The 17,040-nt window shown below is 37.4% G+C and overlaps 1 protein-coding gene across 1 annotated transcript in view; it reads right to left on the reverse strand.

Annotated features, from left to right (window-relative positions):
• Positions 1–17,040, reverse strand: part of CAGE1 (cancer antigen 1) — a 41,242-nt gene that overhangs the window by 23,385 nt on the left and 817 nt on the right. Inside the window, exon 2 of the mRNA XM_029243891.1 lies at positions 1,828–2,886. Coding sequence (XP_029099724.1) covers positions 1,828–2,838 — 1,011 coding nt within the window. The 5' untranslated portion in view covers positions 2,839–2,886. The remainder of the gene's footprint in view (positions 1–1,827; positions 2,887–17,040) is intronic.

A 17,040-nucleotide genomic window follows, 5' to 3' on the forward strand; every position in this document is an offset into this window, starting at 1 on the left:
TATTTATATTTATCAGTTATATCAATATTTATTGTACTGAAATTACAACTGAGAACATTCAAAAATATTTGTTTACTAATTCAAATAACATTAAATCTATTATGTGTCAATGTAAGTAACAATTTAATACAAAGTTGGCACATTTTCCAAAATGAAAAATTAGTGAAAAGAGTGGCAGTGTTTACACTTTTTGCAAATATTTTTAATGCTAGCTTAATAGATGATAGCTGGATTCTCATATGTGCTTCCCACATTTCATCAGCCATGAAAAGCAATTACACCACCACATGTCACATAGCTTCTGGAAAACTCCACTGTACACTTGTGAAAGAATGAGAGTGAAAAAGGCATTAATGTCTTCGTATTTATTACCATGAAAATGCTTTTGATCTCAAAGATACTCCCAGAACACACTTTGGGAAAGTGGACCTAAAGGTAATGAAAAGCAAAACTAAAAGCAGAGTAAAGAAATTGATTAGTCAAAATAGAACAAGGAACTTCATTGCTTTTTAAAGAAGAAAGCTCAAGAAAAAAATTGTATGCTGGATAAACTTCTGCACAGTTACAGTAATTTACTCAGCGTTTACTAATTCAAAACTTGCCATGATTTGGCTAACAGCTAAACTTAAGGTCATCTTTGTTTAGGTTAGTGGTTCTCAAAGTGTGATCCCTGGACCAGAAGCATCAGTGAGATCCAGGATCTTCTTAGAAATGCACATTCTCAGGCCCCACCGCACACCTACTGAATCAGAAAATCTGGGTGGACCCCAGCAATCTGCATTTTCACAGCTGATGCTGATGAATGCTAAAGTTTGAGAACCACACTGGCTTAGATAGTCCTTCCTTCTTTCTGGAGAAAAGATCACAGAGAGAATTTTTTAATAAGAGAACAATATTTTTCTGAGTCATTAAAAATAATAGAATTATTTACTTGCAAGCAATACTTATACTGATTACAGATTCATGAAAGAGAGTCCCCTAAGGACATCTTCAAGCAACAGATCAGCTCAGCCTAAGTTATTACGACAAATATAAAAATAAACATACATTTTTGTAGTTTAGATTAGCCTTCTTTCTAAGTAGTCAGAGTTAATAGGATTGCATACTATAAATACTTTAAGGCAGGCCTACAAAACTGAAATAGAACAGATATGCTCTGGCTTGTGAAGATTATCACTACCAGGCCATGCTTCCAGGCTGTCTGCCAAAAATTACATTTGAACTGCAAATACAAAATTACAGCCTTTCCAAACACATTGATATGAGGCTCTCATGTTGTTTTTAACAAATGTTAAGTAGATATATCATGATGATCATTTTGCTATACAAATATCAAATCTTTATGTTGTATACCTGAAACTAATATAATGTTATATGTCAACTATATCTCAATAAAAATGTTTATAACTTTACAAAATTACTATGTGATACAATACAGGTTTGTTTTACCTTGTAAACCAAATATTCAATTGTATTATTTAGTTTGTTGAATAGGTAGATGTGGTATGAAAAGATTGCGACCCCCACTTAGAAAATCTTTTCTCAAAGGATGCTCCGGATGATTGGTCATAGGAACCCACAAAATTCCCACATTAATTTTCACCACTACCAAAATCATCACGAGAGGCCAGGAATGGCTGTTCTTTAATGTGAGTACCCGAGAACCAAAGAAACTTCTCCAAACTTGTGGTGCATTTTCCTTTCTCTCTTTTTCGTTAATGACTCTCTGCCAACAAATTTGTATGTGGGCCATGCCCAAATATGCATCAGAAGACTACTAGAAACTCCTGAAATTCTGCATTAGAGATTCTGAATTTGTGATAATACCTTTGCCATATCTGACTCTGTTCCTTCCTCTAAGTTCTCCTTGAGTTGAGCTGTCTCACATTGAGGAACATAATTTTGCTCCTCACTCCTTGCAACCTGCTGCTGAAGTTTTGAGTTTTCATTTTTTACTTTGTTGATCTGCTGCTGGAGTTCTGTATTCTTAGCCTTTTCATTGTCGGATATGAACTGCAAAATTTGAACTTGAGCGACCAATTTCTCAAGTCTAGATTTCAGTTTCTGTCTTTCACCCAGGTTTTCCTTTTCATGTTTCTGAAATTCCTCCTGTAAAGACAGGAACTCTTGTTCTCGGGTCTCTTTTTCCTTTTTCAACAAGTCCAGAGCAGAAGTGGTGGCCTTTTCCAGTTCTCCTTTGAGTTGCTGCAGCCTCTCTACCTCTTCTTCTTTCTTGCTTAAGGCTCTGTCCATCTCCATGCACTGATTTGCAGCTTTATTTTTTTGTTGCATTTCAGTCATGTACCTTTCCTGTAGACTAACATAATTGCCCTTGATCTTCTTAAACTCTAGCTGTAAGGTTTCCTTTTCATTCCTGGATTCCTGAAGATGTTTTTGGGTGTTAACTAAAATCTCATGCAAATTCTGCAATGTCTTCTGTGTATCATTCTTCTCTAGCATTACTCTGTATTTGTCTTCAATTAATTCTTCAACATTCTCCTTTAGCTTATTGATGATGTCCACGAACACGTGCTCTTTAGTTGTCTTCTTCTGCAGTTCTTCAACCTTCTTCTCTAAATACATGTTACGACGCTGTAGGTCTTGGATCAGAGTTTGCTGTTCTTTGTTAGTACGCTTTAATTTTCGTAGGACTTCGTTTAAAGCCATGTCCTCTTCCAGAGGCTGTGGGCTTTCCAAGCTCTGCTCTCTGTTGGGTGTCATGCAGTCCTCCCAAGATGCTCCACCGCTCCAAGAAATGCCTGTTGGAGACCAAGTTGAGACAATCTCTGGACTCTCCCTCCCCTCCACTGCGACTTCCTTTTGGTGCCTGACTGACATCTCAGGAATATCCGTAGAATTCTGTATTCCTTTTGAAGAATGTGCAATCTGTAAATTATAGTAAATAAAATAAGTATGAAAGAGTAGAAAGGTCATGAGCTTTGAGGTCTGGCCTTGAATCCAAGATCCCTAGTTTGGTATTCTCTGTTCTGAAATAACAATGACAACATCTACTTCCAATACTGATGTCTAATTAACAAAAATACTTAAGTATTAATTGCTGAATGTATGTACAGCACCTAATAGCACAGCAGAGCACAAACAGTAGGTATATGATAGAGATATGTATTACACTTACTTTTACAGAGGAAAAATTAAACTTGGGTACTCTCACCATTTTCTATGACACAAACTTTTCTGAATACATATAACTTTCTTTGACTTCAAATGAATTAAAACAGATTTGTCCATCACCTTAGTCTGCAAAGTCTTTTTTAAAAGTTTATTTTCTATTGAGGTAACACTGGTTTATAACATTATGTAAGTTTCATGTGTACAACATTATATTTCTACTTCTGTATACCCTACAGCATACTCACCACCAAATATTTAGTTTCCATTCATCACCATACAGTTCATCCCCTTTACCCATTTCACTTATTCTGTTCATTTATTTTGAGTTTTTTCCATGTATGAGTGAAATCATATATTTGTCTTTCCCCATCTGACTTACTTCACTTAGCATAACACCCTCAAGATCCACCCATCCATGTTGCTGCACATGGCAAGATTTCATCTTGTTTATATGACAGTAGTATTCTATTGTAAACATATAAAACATTCTCTTTATCCATTCATCCATTCACAAGCACTTAGGTTGCTTCCATATCTTGGTTATTGTAAATAATGCTGTGATGAACATAGGGGTGCATATATCTTTTCAAATTAGTGTTTTCGTATTCTTTGGGTAAATACCCAGAAGTGGACTAGCTGGACCGTATGGTAGTTTTATTCTTTATTTTTGAGGAATCTTCATACTGTTTTCCATAGTGGCTGCACCAATTTACATTCCCACCAACAGTATAGGAGGGTTCCCTTTTCTCCACATCCTCTCCAGCATTTGTTTTTTGAATTTTTGAATTTATTTTTTTGTACAGCAGGTTCTTATTAGTCATCCATTTTATGCACATCAGTGTATACACGTCAATCCCAATCACCCAGTTCATCCCACCACCCCCACCACTTTCCCCCTTGGTGTCCATATGTTTGCTCTCTACATCTGTGTCTCAATTTCTGCCCTGCAAACCGGTTCACCTGTACCATTTTTCTAGGTTCCACATATATGCGTTAATATACATTTGTTTTTCTCTTTCTGACTTACTTCACTCTGTATGACAGTCTCTAGATCCATCCACGTCTCTACAAATGACCCAGTTTCGTTCCTTTTTATGGCTGAGTAATATTCCATCGTATCTATGTACCATATCTTCTTTATCCATTCGTCTGTTGATGGGCATTTAGGTTGCTTCCATGACCTTGCTATTGTAAATAGTGCTGCAATGACCATTGGGGTGCATGTGTCTTTTTGAATTATGGTTTTCTCTGGGTATATGCCCAGTGGTGGGATTGCTGGGCCATATCTCTCCAGCATTTATTATCTGTAGACTTTTTGATGATGGCCATTCTGACTGGTGTTAGGTGATAACCTTGTTGTGGTTTTGATTTGCATTTCTCTAACAATTAACAATGTTGAGCATCTTTTCATGTGCCTGTTGGCCACCTGCACGTCTTCTTTGGAAAAATGTCTATTCAGCTTCTCTGCCCATTTTTTAATTGGATTTTTTTGTTGTTGAGTTGTATGAGCTCTGTATATATTTTGCATATTAACCCCTTATTGGATATATGATTTGCAAATATCTTCTCCCATTCGTCAGGTTGTCTTTGTATTTTGTGGATAGTTTCCTTCACTGTGCAAAAGCTTTTTAGTTTGATGAGGTCCCATTTGTTTGTTTTTGCTTTTGTTTCCCTTGCCTGAGGACACATATCCAGAAAGATATTGCTAAGGCCAATGTCAAGGAGTATACTGCCTATGATTTGTTCTACAAGTTTTATGGTTTCAGGTCTAACATTCAAGTCTTTAATGCATTTTGAGTTTTGTGTATGGTGTGACATAGTGGTTTCTTTTCTTTTTTTTTTTTTTTTTTGCATGTGGCTATTTAGTTTTCCCAACACCATTTATTTTTATTTTTATTTTTTTGCGGTATGCAGGCCTCTCACTGTTGTGGCCTCTCCCATTGTGGAGCACAGGCTCCGGACGCACAGGCTCAGTGGCCACGGCTCACTGGCCCAGCCACTCTGCGGCATGTGGGATCTTCCCGGACCGGGGCATGAACCCGTGTCCCCTGCATTGGCAGGTGGACTCTCAACCACTGTGCCACCAGGGAAGCCCCCAACACCATTTATTGAAGAGATTATTGTTTCTCTATTGTACATTCTTCACTCCTTTGTTATAAATTAATTGTCCATACATGTGTGGGTTTATTTCTGGGCTCTGGATTCTGTTCCATTGATCTATGTAACTATTTTTCTGCCAATATCATGCTGTTTTGATTACTATAGCTTTGTAATATAGTTTGAAATCTGGGAGTGTGATACCTCTATCTTTGTTCTTTTTTCTTAGGATTGCTTTGGTTCTTTGGGGTCTTTTGAGATTCCACATAAATTTTAGAATTGTTTGACCTATTTCTGTATAAATATCCTTGGGATTTAATAGGGACTGCATATTTGATAGGGACTGAATAATAGGCGTTGAATATGTAGATTGTTCTAGGTAAATGTTAATTTTTCTGATCTATTAGCATGGAGTATCTTTCCATTTATGTCTTCTTCAGTCTCTTTCAACAATGTCATAGTTTTCAGTGTACAGATCTTTCACCTCCTTGGTTAAATTTATTCCTAGGTAGTTAATCTTTTTGTTGCAATTGTAAATGAGATTTTCTTAATTTCCCTTTCTGCTAGCTGATTGTTAGCATATATAGGTACACCACAGATTTTTGTATGTTGATTTTGTACCCTGTAACTGTATTCATTTATTATTTGACAGGTTTCTTTGTGAAGTCTTTAGAATTTTCTATCTATAAAATCATATAATTTGCAAATAGTGAGAGTTTTACTTCTTCCTTTCCAATTTGAATGCTTTTCATTTCTTTTTCTTGCCTAATTGCTCTGGCTAGGATTTCCAATACTATGTTGAATAAGAGTGGCAAGAGTAGGCATTCTCATCTTGTTCCTGATTTTAGGGGGATAGCTTTCAGGTTTTCAAATTTGAGTATGATGTTAGCTGTGGGTTTATATAGCTTTTATTATATTGAGGTATGTTCCTTCTATAGTAATTTTATTGAGAGTTTTTATCATAAATGGGGGTTGAATGTTGTTAAATGCTTGTCTGCATCTATTGAGATGATCATACAGTTTTTATCCTCCATTTTGCTAATGTGATGTATCACGTTGATTGATTTGCAGATGTTGAACCGTCCTTGCATCCCTGGAATAAATCCCACTTGATCATGGTGTATGATTCTTTTCCTGTATTGTTGTATTTGGTTTGCTAATATTTTGTTGAGGATTTTTGCATCTATGTTCATCAAAAATATTGGCTTGCAATTTCTTTTTCTGTGTGTTGTCTTTGTCTGACTTTGTTATCAGAGTAATGTTGGCCTCATAGATTGAGTTAGGAAATGTTCTCTCCTCTTCAAGTTTTTTGAAGAGTTTGAGAAGAATAGGTATCAAATCTTCTTTGAATGTTTAATAGAATATATCAGTGAAGCCACCTGGTCCTGAACTTTTTTGGGGGGGGAAGGTTTTGATTACTGTTTCAATCTCTTTACTAGTGATTTGTCTATTCGGATTTTCTAGTTCCTTTTTTAAAAATTTATTTATTTTTATTAATTTATTTTTTGGCTGGATTGGGTCTTCGTTGCTGCACACAGGCTTTCTCTAGGGGCGGCGAGCAGGGGCCACTCTTTGCTGCGGTGTGCGGGCCCCTCACTGCAGTGGCTTCTCCTGTTGCATAGCTTGGGCTCTAGGTGTGCGGGCTTCAGTAGTTGTGGCATGCAGGCTCAGCAGTTGTGAATCGCGGGCTCCAGAGTGCAGGCTCATAGATGCTCCACAGCATGTGGGACCCTCCCAGACCAGGGATCAAACCCATGTCCCCTGCATTGGCAGGCGGACTCCCAACCACTGTACCACCAGGGAAGTCCTTCTATTTCTTCTTGATTCGTCTTCGAAGGTTGTATGATTCTAAGAATTTGTCCGTGTCTCCTAGGTTGCTGATGTATAGCTGTTCTTAGTATTCTCTTATAATCATTTGTATTTCTGTGACATCTGCTGTTAATAGTCTCTTTTGTTTCTGATTTTATTTAGCAGAGTGCTCTCTCTTTTTTTCTTAGTGAGTCTAGCTAAAGGTTTGTCAATTTTGTCTATCTTTTCAAAGAACCAGCTCTTAGTTTCATTGATCTTTTCCATTGTCTTTTTAGTCTATTTCATTTACTTCCACTCTGATCTTTATTTTTTCCTTCTCCTGACTTTGGGCTTTGTTTGTTCTTCTTTTTCTTTTTCCTTTACGTGTAAGTTTGAATTGTTTGAGGGCTTTTTTTTTTTCTTTCTTTTTTTGGCTGCACCATGCAGCTTGTTGGATCTTAGTTCCCGAACCAGAGATTGAACCCGAGATCAAACCCATGCCCTCTGCAATTAAAGCATGGAGTCCTAAACACTGGACCGCCAGGGAATTCCCTGAGATTTTTCTTTTGTCTTGAGGTAGGCCTGCATTGCTATAAACTTCTTTTAAGAGCTGCATCCCTATATGCAGTATTTTTATCTTCATTTGTCTTCAGGTAACTTTTTATTTCTCCATTGATTTTTTCATTGACCCAATAGTTGTTCATAGCATGTTGTTCAGTCATGAACATTATCTGTGATTTTTCCAGCTTTCTTCTCCTAGTTCATTCCTAGTTTTATACCATTGTGCTCGATATGATTTCAATCTTCTTCCATTTATTGAGACTTTCTTTGTACCAACATATGGTGTATCCTTGAGAAAACTTCATGTGCACTTGAGAATGTGTACTTTGTTGCATTTAGACAGCATGTTCTGTACAAATTTATCAAATACATCTGGTCTAATGTTTCATTTAAGGCTGATGTTTCTTTGTTGACTTTCTGTCTGGATGATCTATCCATTGGTGTAAGTGGGTGTTAAAGTCCCCTACTATTATTGTGTTGCTGTCAATTTCTCCCTTAGGTCCATTAATAATTGCTTTATATATTTTGGTGCTCCTATGTTAGGTGCATACCTATGAATAAATGTTACATCTTCTTCATGAATTGTCCCCTTTATTATTTTTATATGTCCATCTTTGTCTCTTGTTACCTTTTTTGGCTTGGAGTCTATTTTGTCAGATATGAATATAGATACACTTTCTTTTAGCTCCCATTTGCTTGGAGTATCATCTTCCATCCCTTCATTTTGAGCCTATGTTTATCTTTAAAGCTGAGGTGAGTCTCCTGGAGGGAGTATATAGTTGGGTCTTGTTTTTCATATATATATTTTTTTGGGGGGAGGTTCTTGTCTTTTAATCCATCCAAACACTCTATGTCTTTTGATTGGTGAATTAAATCCATTTACTTTTAGGATGATTATTGACAGATGAGGACTTAGTACTGCCATTTTATCTTTTGTTTTCTGATTGCTCTCTATCTCCACTGTTTCTTTTTTGTGTTTCTGTCTGCTATTTTTTTTTTTGGTGGTTTTCTATGATGTTTCTCTTTTTTATATCTCATGTATTTGCTCTAGATTTATGTTTTGTGGTTACCATGAGGTTTGTATAAAACATCTCATAGATAAGACAGTCTTTTTTCTGCTGATAGCATCTTATCTTCATTTGCCTATACAGGTTCTGTCCTTTTCCTCTTCCCCTCTTGTTTTTGTTGTCTCAAATTATCCCTATTTATGTTGTGAGTCTGTTACCAAATTGAAGTAGGTATCGTTATTTTTTCTCCCTTGATATTTCTGCTATATTACAGTGTTAACAATCTATTCTAACATAGAGTTGCAATTTTCTGATTCTATTTATCACCTTACTCGAAATTTTGTGTACTTTTCCTTTTTGTTTTTGGCATAAGAGCCCCTTTCAACATCTCTTGTAAAGCACGTCTAGTGTTGATGAACTCCTTCAGCTTTTGTCTGAGAAAGCCTTTATTTCTCCTTCATATGTGAATAATAACTTTGCTGGATAAAGTATTTTTGGCTGACAGTTTTTAATCTTTCAGTATTTTGAGAATGTTATTCCACTCCCTCGTGGCCTATAGAGTTTCAGCTGAAAAATCTGCTGATAGCCTAATGGGGGTTCCTTTGTAGGTAACCATCCTTTTTTCCCTAGTTGCCTTTAACATTCTTTGCCATTGACTATTTTTTTTGCATTTTTGATAAAATTTTTATTAGTTTCCCTTAATGTTAACATCTTATATACCATGGCACATTGTTAAAATTAAAACAAAACAACACAAATGCATTGCTATTAACTAAAGTCTAGATTTTACCAGTTTTCCCACTAATGTCCTTTTTCTGTTCCAAGATCCAATCCAGGGTATCACATTGTATTTAGTACCTCTTTGTCATTGACTTTTGACAGTTTCAATATAATGTGTCTTAGAGAAGACCTTTCTGCAATGAGGTGATTAGATGTTCTCTTGGCTTCATGGATTTGTATGTACAGTTCCTTCCTCAGGCTTGGAAAATTCTCAGCTATTATTATTATTTTTTAAACCTTGATCTTTTTACATCCCTGATATGCTGTTGGTTTCAGTAATCTTTATTTTTATTTTTTTCTGAAAAAATCTTTATTCCAACAGGGCTCTTTATAACAGTTAATTTTAGAATTAAAATGAGCAAAAATTCAAAGAGTCATGCTCCAATTATAAATCTCTGTTGTCATCACAATTTGGTCATGATTAATATTTTGAAAAATGAAAAATCTTTATCTCCAAGAAAATTAAGCCAGGTAAAGAAAATTAACTTGAAGTGTTCTTTGAACTTCCTATTCACTTGAAGACATCATCTTATTTTTTTCCACTTAGTTTTGTTTTATTGTGACAGATACCTTATATACAGAAGCATGCACAAAACACTGGAGTTTACTTTAAAGAACAGTAATTAAGTACCTGTGTAGCCGCCATCTTTCTCCCCCTGTGCCTTTTCCCAAAGGGAAAAGGCCCACGGGTATATATATGTTTTTTAATTTATTTTTTGACCGCCCTGAACAGCATGTGGGATCTTAGTTCCCTGAGCAGGAAGCAAACCCATGCCCCCTGCAGTGGAAGGTCAGAATCTTAACCACTGAACCATCAGGGAAGTCACTCAGCTATTCTTTCTTTAGGTAAACTCCCTGCTCCCTTCTTCAACTCTTCTTCTTCTGGGATAACCCATTACCCTACTGTTGTCCCTCCTAAGAGTTGTATAGCTCTCATAGAATTTCCTTATTTTTTAAAGACTAACTCTCCTTTTCTACCTGTATCATTTCTCGATTTCTATCCTCAAGCTCGCTAATCCTGTCTTCCATAGGGTCTGCTCTATTTCCAAGGCTTTCTAATGCATTCTTCATCTTGTTTATTAAGTCCTTCAGCTCCAGAATTTGATTCTTTTTTAGAGTTTCAATATTTTGGTAAAATATTCCTTCTGTTAATTAATTTGATTCCTTAGCTCATTGAACTGCCTGATTTTCTCATAGCTCCTTGGGTTTCTTTATGACAGCTATTTTGAATTCTCTATCAGTTAGATCTCAATATTCCATGACTCTAAGTTTGGTTTCTGGAGAATTATCATTTTCTTTTTGTGATACAGTGTTACTGTGGCTCTTCTCTTCCTTGGTGCTTGATGAGTTGCTCCTCTGCCAGTGCATCTGAAGTAGCAAATACCTTTCTTCTTTAGATAAAGTGTTTTTTCCCTCTCTTGATTCTAATGATTCAATAGGTTAGCAATTAGAGGTCTTTCGTTTTCCAGCAGGTGGCATACATAACACAAGTTTTTGGTTTCTCTTACCTGTGCTACCTCTGGTTACATTTGAGAGCTGGCCCTTTCCATCCTCCAGGGCCTCTGACAGGTGCCCTTGCTATTGCTGCTTGTGCCTCTAGGGTGGTTGGTGCCTTGTTGCTGCTGGTGCTGCTGGGGCACTGGGACGGTGGTGGGTGCTTCTGCCACATCCAAGATCCCCTGAGTCGCAGGCTCTGCCAACATGGGGGGAGGGGAAGACAGTGGGGATCACAGGCACCCTGTTGTGCCTGGTGGTGTCAAGTTCGTGGGTGCTGCCATTGCGGGCTGGATTTGGGGGGGCAGAGTTATGGGTGCCTCTGCAGCTGGAGAGATGAGGTTGTGGGCCCCACTGCCACTGCTGCCTAGTCACCTATGGTTGGCTAGTGCTACTGTGGCCAGGAGGCTTGAGTCACGTGTGCCGCCTCTCCTGCTGCTACTGGGTTCTCTGAGGCCGTGGGCTCAGCCACCATGGCTGGGGGACCAGGACTGCAGGCACTACCTCCACTGTTCCCCCAGTTCTGCCTCCTCTATGCATTCCAGTCCACCCTCCTTTAGATGTACAGCTGCATGGAATTCTCCAGCACCCTGGTATGTTCAGCAGATGCATGTTTGTTGAGCTGTGGATGTTTTACTAGTTGTAGATTGAAGGGCTCCATCCACCATGATGTGGACGACACTCTCTTGTGAGGCCTCTTTTGAATAAAGACTTTTTTATTCCTCATTAAATGATTACCTCACTATGCTATGACTCCTGTGAACATTAGAAAGTCAGACAAACATACCTCATGATTGACTTTCTGCCTACAATACAGTTTGGGGGGTTTAAAAAAGGACAGTAAGTTGTAGTAAGAAAACACTGAAATGAACATGACGTAACAACCCAGTAAAAGATCTCTGAAGGGGTGGGCTAAATAACTTTCTAGAATTTAGGGATACTGGAACCTTATATTTAGTGTTTTTTTCATTGTTCTGAGATAAAAACAACTATCCTTACTGAGGCCTACAAGGTCCTGATATTGACCTTGATATCTAATCCATGTTACCTTTCCATCCTCATCAACAACATCCCTCTTCTCCCTCCAACCCAGCAACATTAAGCTTCCTTCAGATCCATGAATGAAGGTACCATGCTTCCTGCAGCCACAGGGTTTTTGCACTTGTTGTTACTTCTGCATGGAATGCTCTCCCACCCACTGTTACCTAACTACTCCCACTCATCCTTCAGAGCTGAGCTCAATTACCACTACACTTCAGGGAAGCCCTACCCAAACTCCCCGACCAGGACAGGAAGACTCCCATCTTACTTTTAGTCACAGCACCTATCATAGTTGCAAGCTTATATGTAATTTTATATAACATTATATACAATTTATGTGTAGCTTTTATTCACAGCACTTACCACAGTTGAAAGTTTACATTTACTTATGTGATTATTTAAGTCTATCTCCTCTACTAGGGTGTTCTTTTCATGAGGACAAAACCCACATCCTTTTGGCTTTGGTTTTCTTTTTCAGACATTTTATAACCAACACATAGCACAGGGCCTAGGACATGATAGATGCCTGAAAGTTTTTATTGACTGACTGAATGGCTAAATGCAATGGGAAATAGGCAGAACTCAAAACAGGTAAATAAAGTTCTCTTGTAAATGCTCCTTCCAAATAAATGAACAAAAAACCTGCTTATACTTGTAAATGATACATAACAGCCATAGCCTTCTCACCAAACTCACAATGGTAAGGCATTGGTTATGCTATTCTTGGATTGTTATCTATTTGCCCACACAAATTCTTAAATTTTTTATTTTTTTATTCAGAGCGTACATAGACTTTATACTGTTGGCATCTTCAGTGCTCCTAGGATACTACATACCCAGAATCAACAATTCAAAGACAAATTAATGTTTTCACTTTTGTAGAAAGATAAACATTTTTTGCTTGTCAGTAGAAATCCCACATGATAGAAAAACCATAAACTTTTCTTGTCAAATAATTTAATTAATACCTCGGTACTTCTTCCTCTTCTAACCTTTTCCTTAGTGTAAACTCTGAGTTCCAATCAATATGATTCACCAAATATAAAAGCTTAGTATATTCAAGGCATCATGCAGATGCTAGGGTGCATAAAAGGATAAGTAAGACAGAGCCCTGACCCTCAAAGAAATTATCATTTGGTAGAACTAATCCCCAAGTATGTACTTGATTTTATTAGAAAAAATTGTTTCTAAATTGAGTAAGATCTCAGAAGGCATTTTCCCCAGAGAAGCAATGTCCCTCATGCTGATCAGATGATTTAGCACTACTTACAAAAATCTCAGATTACATACAGTGTTTTTTGTTTGTTTTTTAAAAACACATCCTTTAATACCCTACAGGCTGTACTAACCAGTCTTACCTCCTCTGTTTTATAATTAACTCTCAGATCAAGCAGGTTAAAGCTATTCTCCTTATAAAGTGCTTGTTCAACATCACTGTGTAAATTTTCCTCACACAAGAAGCCTTGAGGTTGACTAGGGTTGAGGGAAGATTCCATGGCAGTACTATCAGCCAGTGATATTTCCATGAATTTCAGCATCTCTCCACTGCAGTGGATTAGAGGTGGCCTTCTAGGAGGTTGTCTGACACACTGAAGAACAAGTTGATCTTTATCTGTGGAAGTGCTAGTTCCCTTTGGATTTTCTTCCTTAAATGAATCTTCCTGTATATTGGTGTCTTCTACATAATTATATACATGACGTTGGAATTCTGGCTCCTCTGTATAAGATAAGCCTTCTGTCAGATTTTGAAATGTTACCATTTCATTATTAAATGCTTCTGGCTGATGAAATTTGCAAAGGGGTTCAAATTGTCTGAAGGAAGAAATGCTGGTGTCAACTGGCTGAGTTAGTACATTCTGTGAGTAATTTCCAATGTTGACATCTCATTAGAAAGAGAAAGATGAAAATAAGAATTAGCTGACCTGAAATTTATGACTTAACAGTTACATTTATGAAATCAACTGTTGGAGGCTTTTATGAATTATATATATTTCAACCTTTTTCATTGAGTATATTTGTGCTAGCGGATACAACAAAACTTTTCTACGTGGAGGAAAAAGTCATCAAGGGACTGCTACAAAAAAGCTTGTTATATATGATTCTTGTCAAATACCACTGCAACAAATTCCAAGGCATTTTCAAAATTCTTTCGTTGTACTGTAATTTTAAAATGTTTCAAAAAACAATACACACACACAGCACATAGTATAATAGCAAACACACATAAACTCATTTAATCTCACAACAATCTCATGAGCTAGGTACTGCTTTTACCCCTGTTTTACAGATAAGAAAACTGAAACATAAGAGATGTTAAGTCGCTTGCCTAAGGTCACAGAGCTGGTAAGCAGTGCATCTGGGATTCCAGAATACTATTTCTAAATGCTATGCTATACTGTTTCTCAATATGACAAATTACCCAGATTTAATACATTTTAAAAAATCAGAAGCAAATAAAGACAAAATGGAAAGAAGTGTTACAAAATTAATAAATGACCCTTCCCTTCTACCTAAATTCCCTCCTTTTCCCCTCCCCCGAGAGAACTACTATACTGAAGCTGGTAAGTATTAATTCTTCCCATCCACATTTTTCTAATTTTACTACTCATTTAAGTACCCTAAATAACACATATCAAGTTCGCAGACTTTCTCATTTTGTGACACCTTAAAGTCTGTAATTTTTTCACAGCACCCCTAGACCAAAAGAAATACTTAACAGTTCCATTTATTAAGTAGTTAAGCTCAAACAACTTAACTATTTTTCCTAACAACTTAGTAGCTGTTTAAAAATACACATAAGCTGAAAGAGAAAAATATTTTATTTCATTCTTAAACAACCAAACTTGCCTGCTAGTTGGGTACACGACTAAGCACAGCACAATGTCTCAAACCTTGGAATTAAGCTGGAATCCAACCCTCACTTCCGACTTCACACTGATTTTCAGGAAGTACTTGCTTTCTATCACAGCAACCTCCAAAAACCCATGTTTGCAAACAAGGCAGTATAGAAAGGATTATAGTATGGTTTTTATACTGAAATAGTGAACTATCTTAAGCTAGTAGCTTGTGGGGTCCAACAGATGTCCAGTATCACTGTTTTCTTCAAATTTCAAAATATCCTGCAGCACCCTGGGCAAATTGTGGGTATATACACCATTATTTTGTTTTAAATTTTTATATAAATAACATATTTTATATATATCCATATAAATGTCTATTTCACTTAAATTTTTGGTTTTCAGACTTAGCCATGTAAATACATGTAGATCTAGTTCATTCTAAAGGATTACACTTTATTCCCTTTCTGTTAGATATTTGTTTCTAATTTTGCTATTAAAAACAGCACTGCAGTAAACATCTTTATACACATATCCTTGTACACTAATTTAAGAATTTTGGGGGGTTCCCTGGTGGCGCAGTGGTTAAGAATCCACCTGCCAATGCAGGAGACACAGGTTTGAACCCTGGTCTGGGAAGATCCCACATGCCGCAGAGCAACTAAGCCCATGTGCCAAAACTACTGAGCCTGAGCTCTAGAGCCTGCAAGCCACAACTACTGAGCCCATGTGCCACAACTACTAAGCCCGTGCCTAGAGCCCATGCTCCGCAACAAGAGAAGCCACCGCAATGAGAAGTGTGCGCACCGCAACGAAGAGTAGCCCCAGCTTGCCACAACTAGAGAAAGCCCGCACACGGCAACAAAGATATACAAACAAAAAGCTGTTTTCCGTTTCCCTCCTCATATTAAGAAGGCAACAAAGTTCACTACCCTAAATTTTAAAATATCATTTGTGAAGTCATTGGAAAAATATAAAATTAGTCTGAGTATGTTACAAAGTCATGGTAACTTTGCATGGTAGTAAATACTAATTTGGACAAAAAGAAGTCAGTATGTGTGGCTACCATCCAGTGATTCCCTAAAAGGTTTGGGACCCAGAAGGTGAAGGGATCTCTCAATTAATCAAAAGATATTTACAAAATATTATCAGAGACCTATTAGGGTCCACAAAACACTGTATTTCTACTTACATGATACTTTCTATTCTAATACCTCATTATCAAGTCAAATCCAACACTGAACATCAGTTTTCCCTCCCTTCCCTATGCCACACTTATTCTCTCAGGCACTTGGGTTTGAAAACCAGGAGACATCTTTGGCATCCTTCTACCTCATCACCCATGAGCTACTCAGTTACCAAGTCCTGTCCAATTCTCCTTTAAAAAACGTACTTCATAACCCATGCTTTCTTTCCCTCCCTACGGCATCATACTGGTCCATATTCTCATGACCTCCTCAGGTCCATCAGGGGATGGGAGTAGAAAACAGGTCCAAACACAGAGTCCAGATTCTTCTGCTTGACTTCCTAGGTCTTCCATAGCCTGAACCCACATTACCTCCCCAGTCCTCCTCTGCTCAAGTCAGATCAGGCTTCCTTCCCTGCAAATAGATCATGCTCCTTACCATCTCAGTAGTCTGCCCTGGTTAGTGCTTCTCCCTCCTAAAACTTTCCTATCTACCTATTGACCCAGTTTTTAAATTCCTACAACGTCTTTAGTCTAAACTTCCATCTCACAAGTCAGCACCTATTCATTGACTGTTTTAGTCTTCACCATTCTTTCAAGGGTGTTAGTGTCTGCACTCACACACTATGCAGACCTCAGGAGGAGCCCATTTACAGTTTTTCAATATCCCCTACAGCAAACCAACCAGTGTTGTTCAGAGAATATATCGAATAAATCCTGCACTTAAATGATTTATTTCTATTAAAACTTTTCAATCTGCAGTCACTTAACCACTCCCCTGGAGTATTTTATTGAGTTACCAAATTAATAAGTAATTCACCGAGGTTTAATTTTTTTTTCAAACCTGTCATCGTTTGCTTAAGGATCAATATAAAAAAAGTCAGGGAGCCAAGCCAGCTGGGCAGGATTGGTGAGAGGCCAGACTTTATGCTCGCCTTTTCCTCTGTCTTCCAAATACATAAATACTGCCTGGGCTGTGGTGAAGGGGGTCTGAAACATCCTTCTTTTGTTTTCCAAATACAAAAAAATCGCCAGGGCCTTATTCCTTCAAAATTTTTTGTTTGCAAACCTAGAACTCCCAATTATAACACTCTTACAACTTTGTTCATATGGCATA

Source organism: Monodon monoceros, unplaced genomic scaffold (assembly GCF_005190385.1).
Source record: "Monodon monoceros isolate NGI ecotype Baffin Bay Population unplaced genomic scaffold, NGI_Narwhal_1 Super_Scaffold_3, whole genome shotgun sequence".
NCBI lineage: Eukaryota > Metazoa > Chordata > Mammalia > Artiodactyla > Monodontidae > Monodon > Monodon monoceros.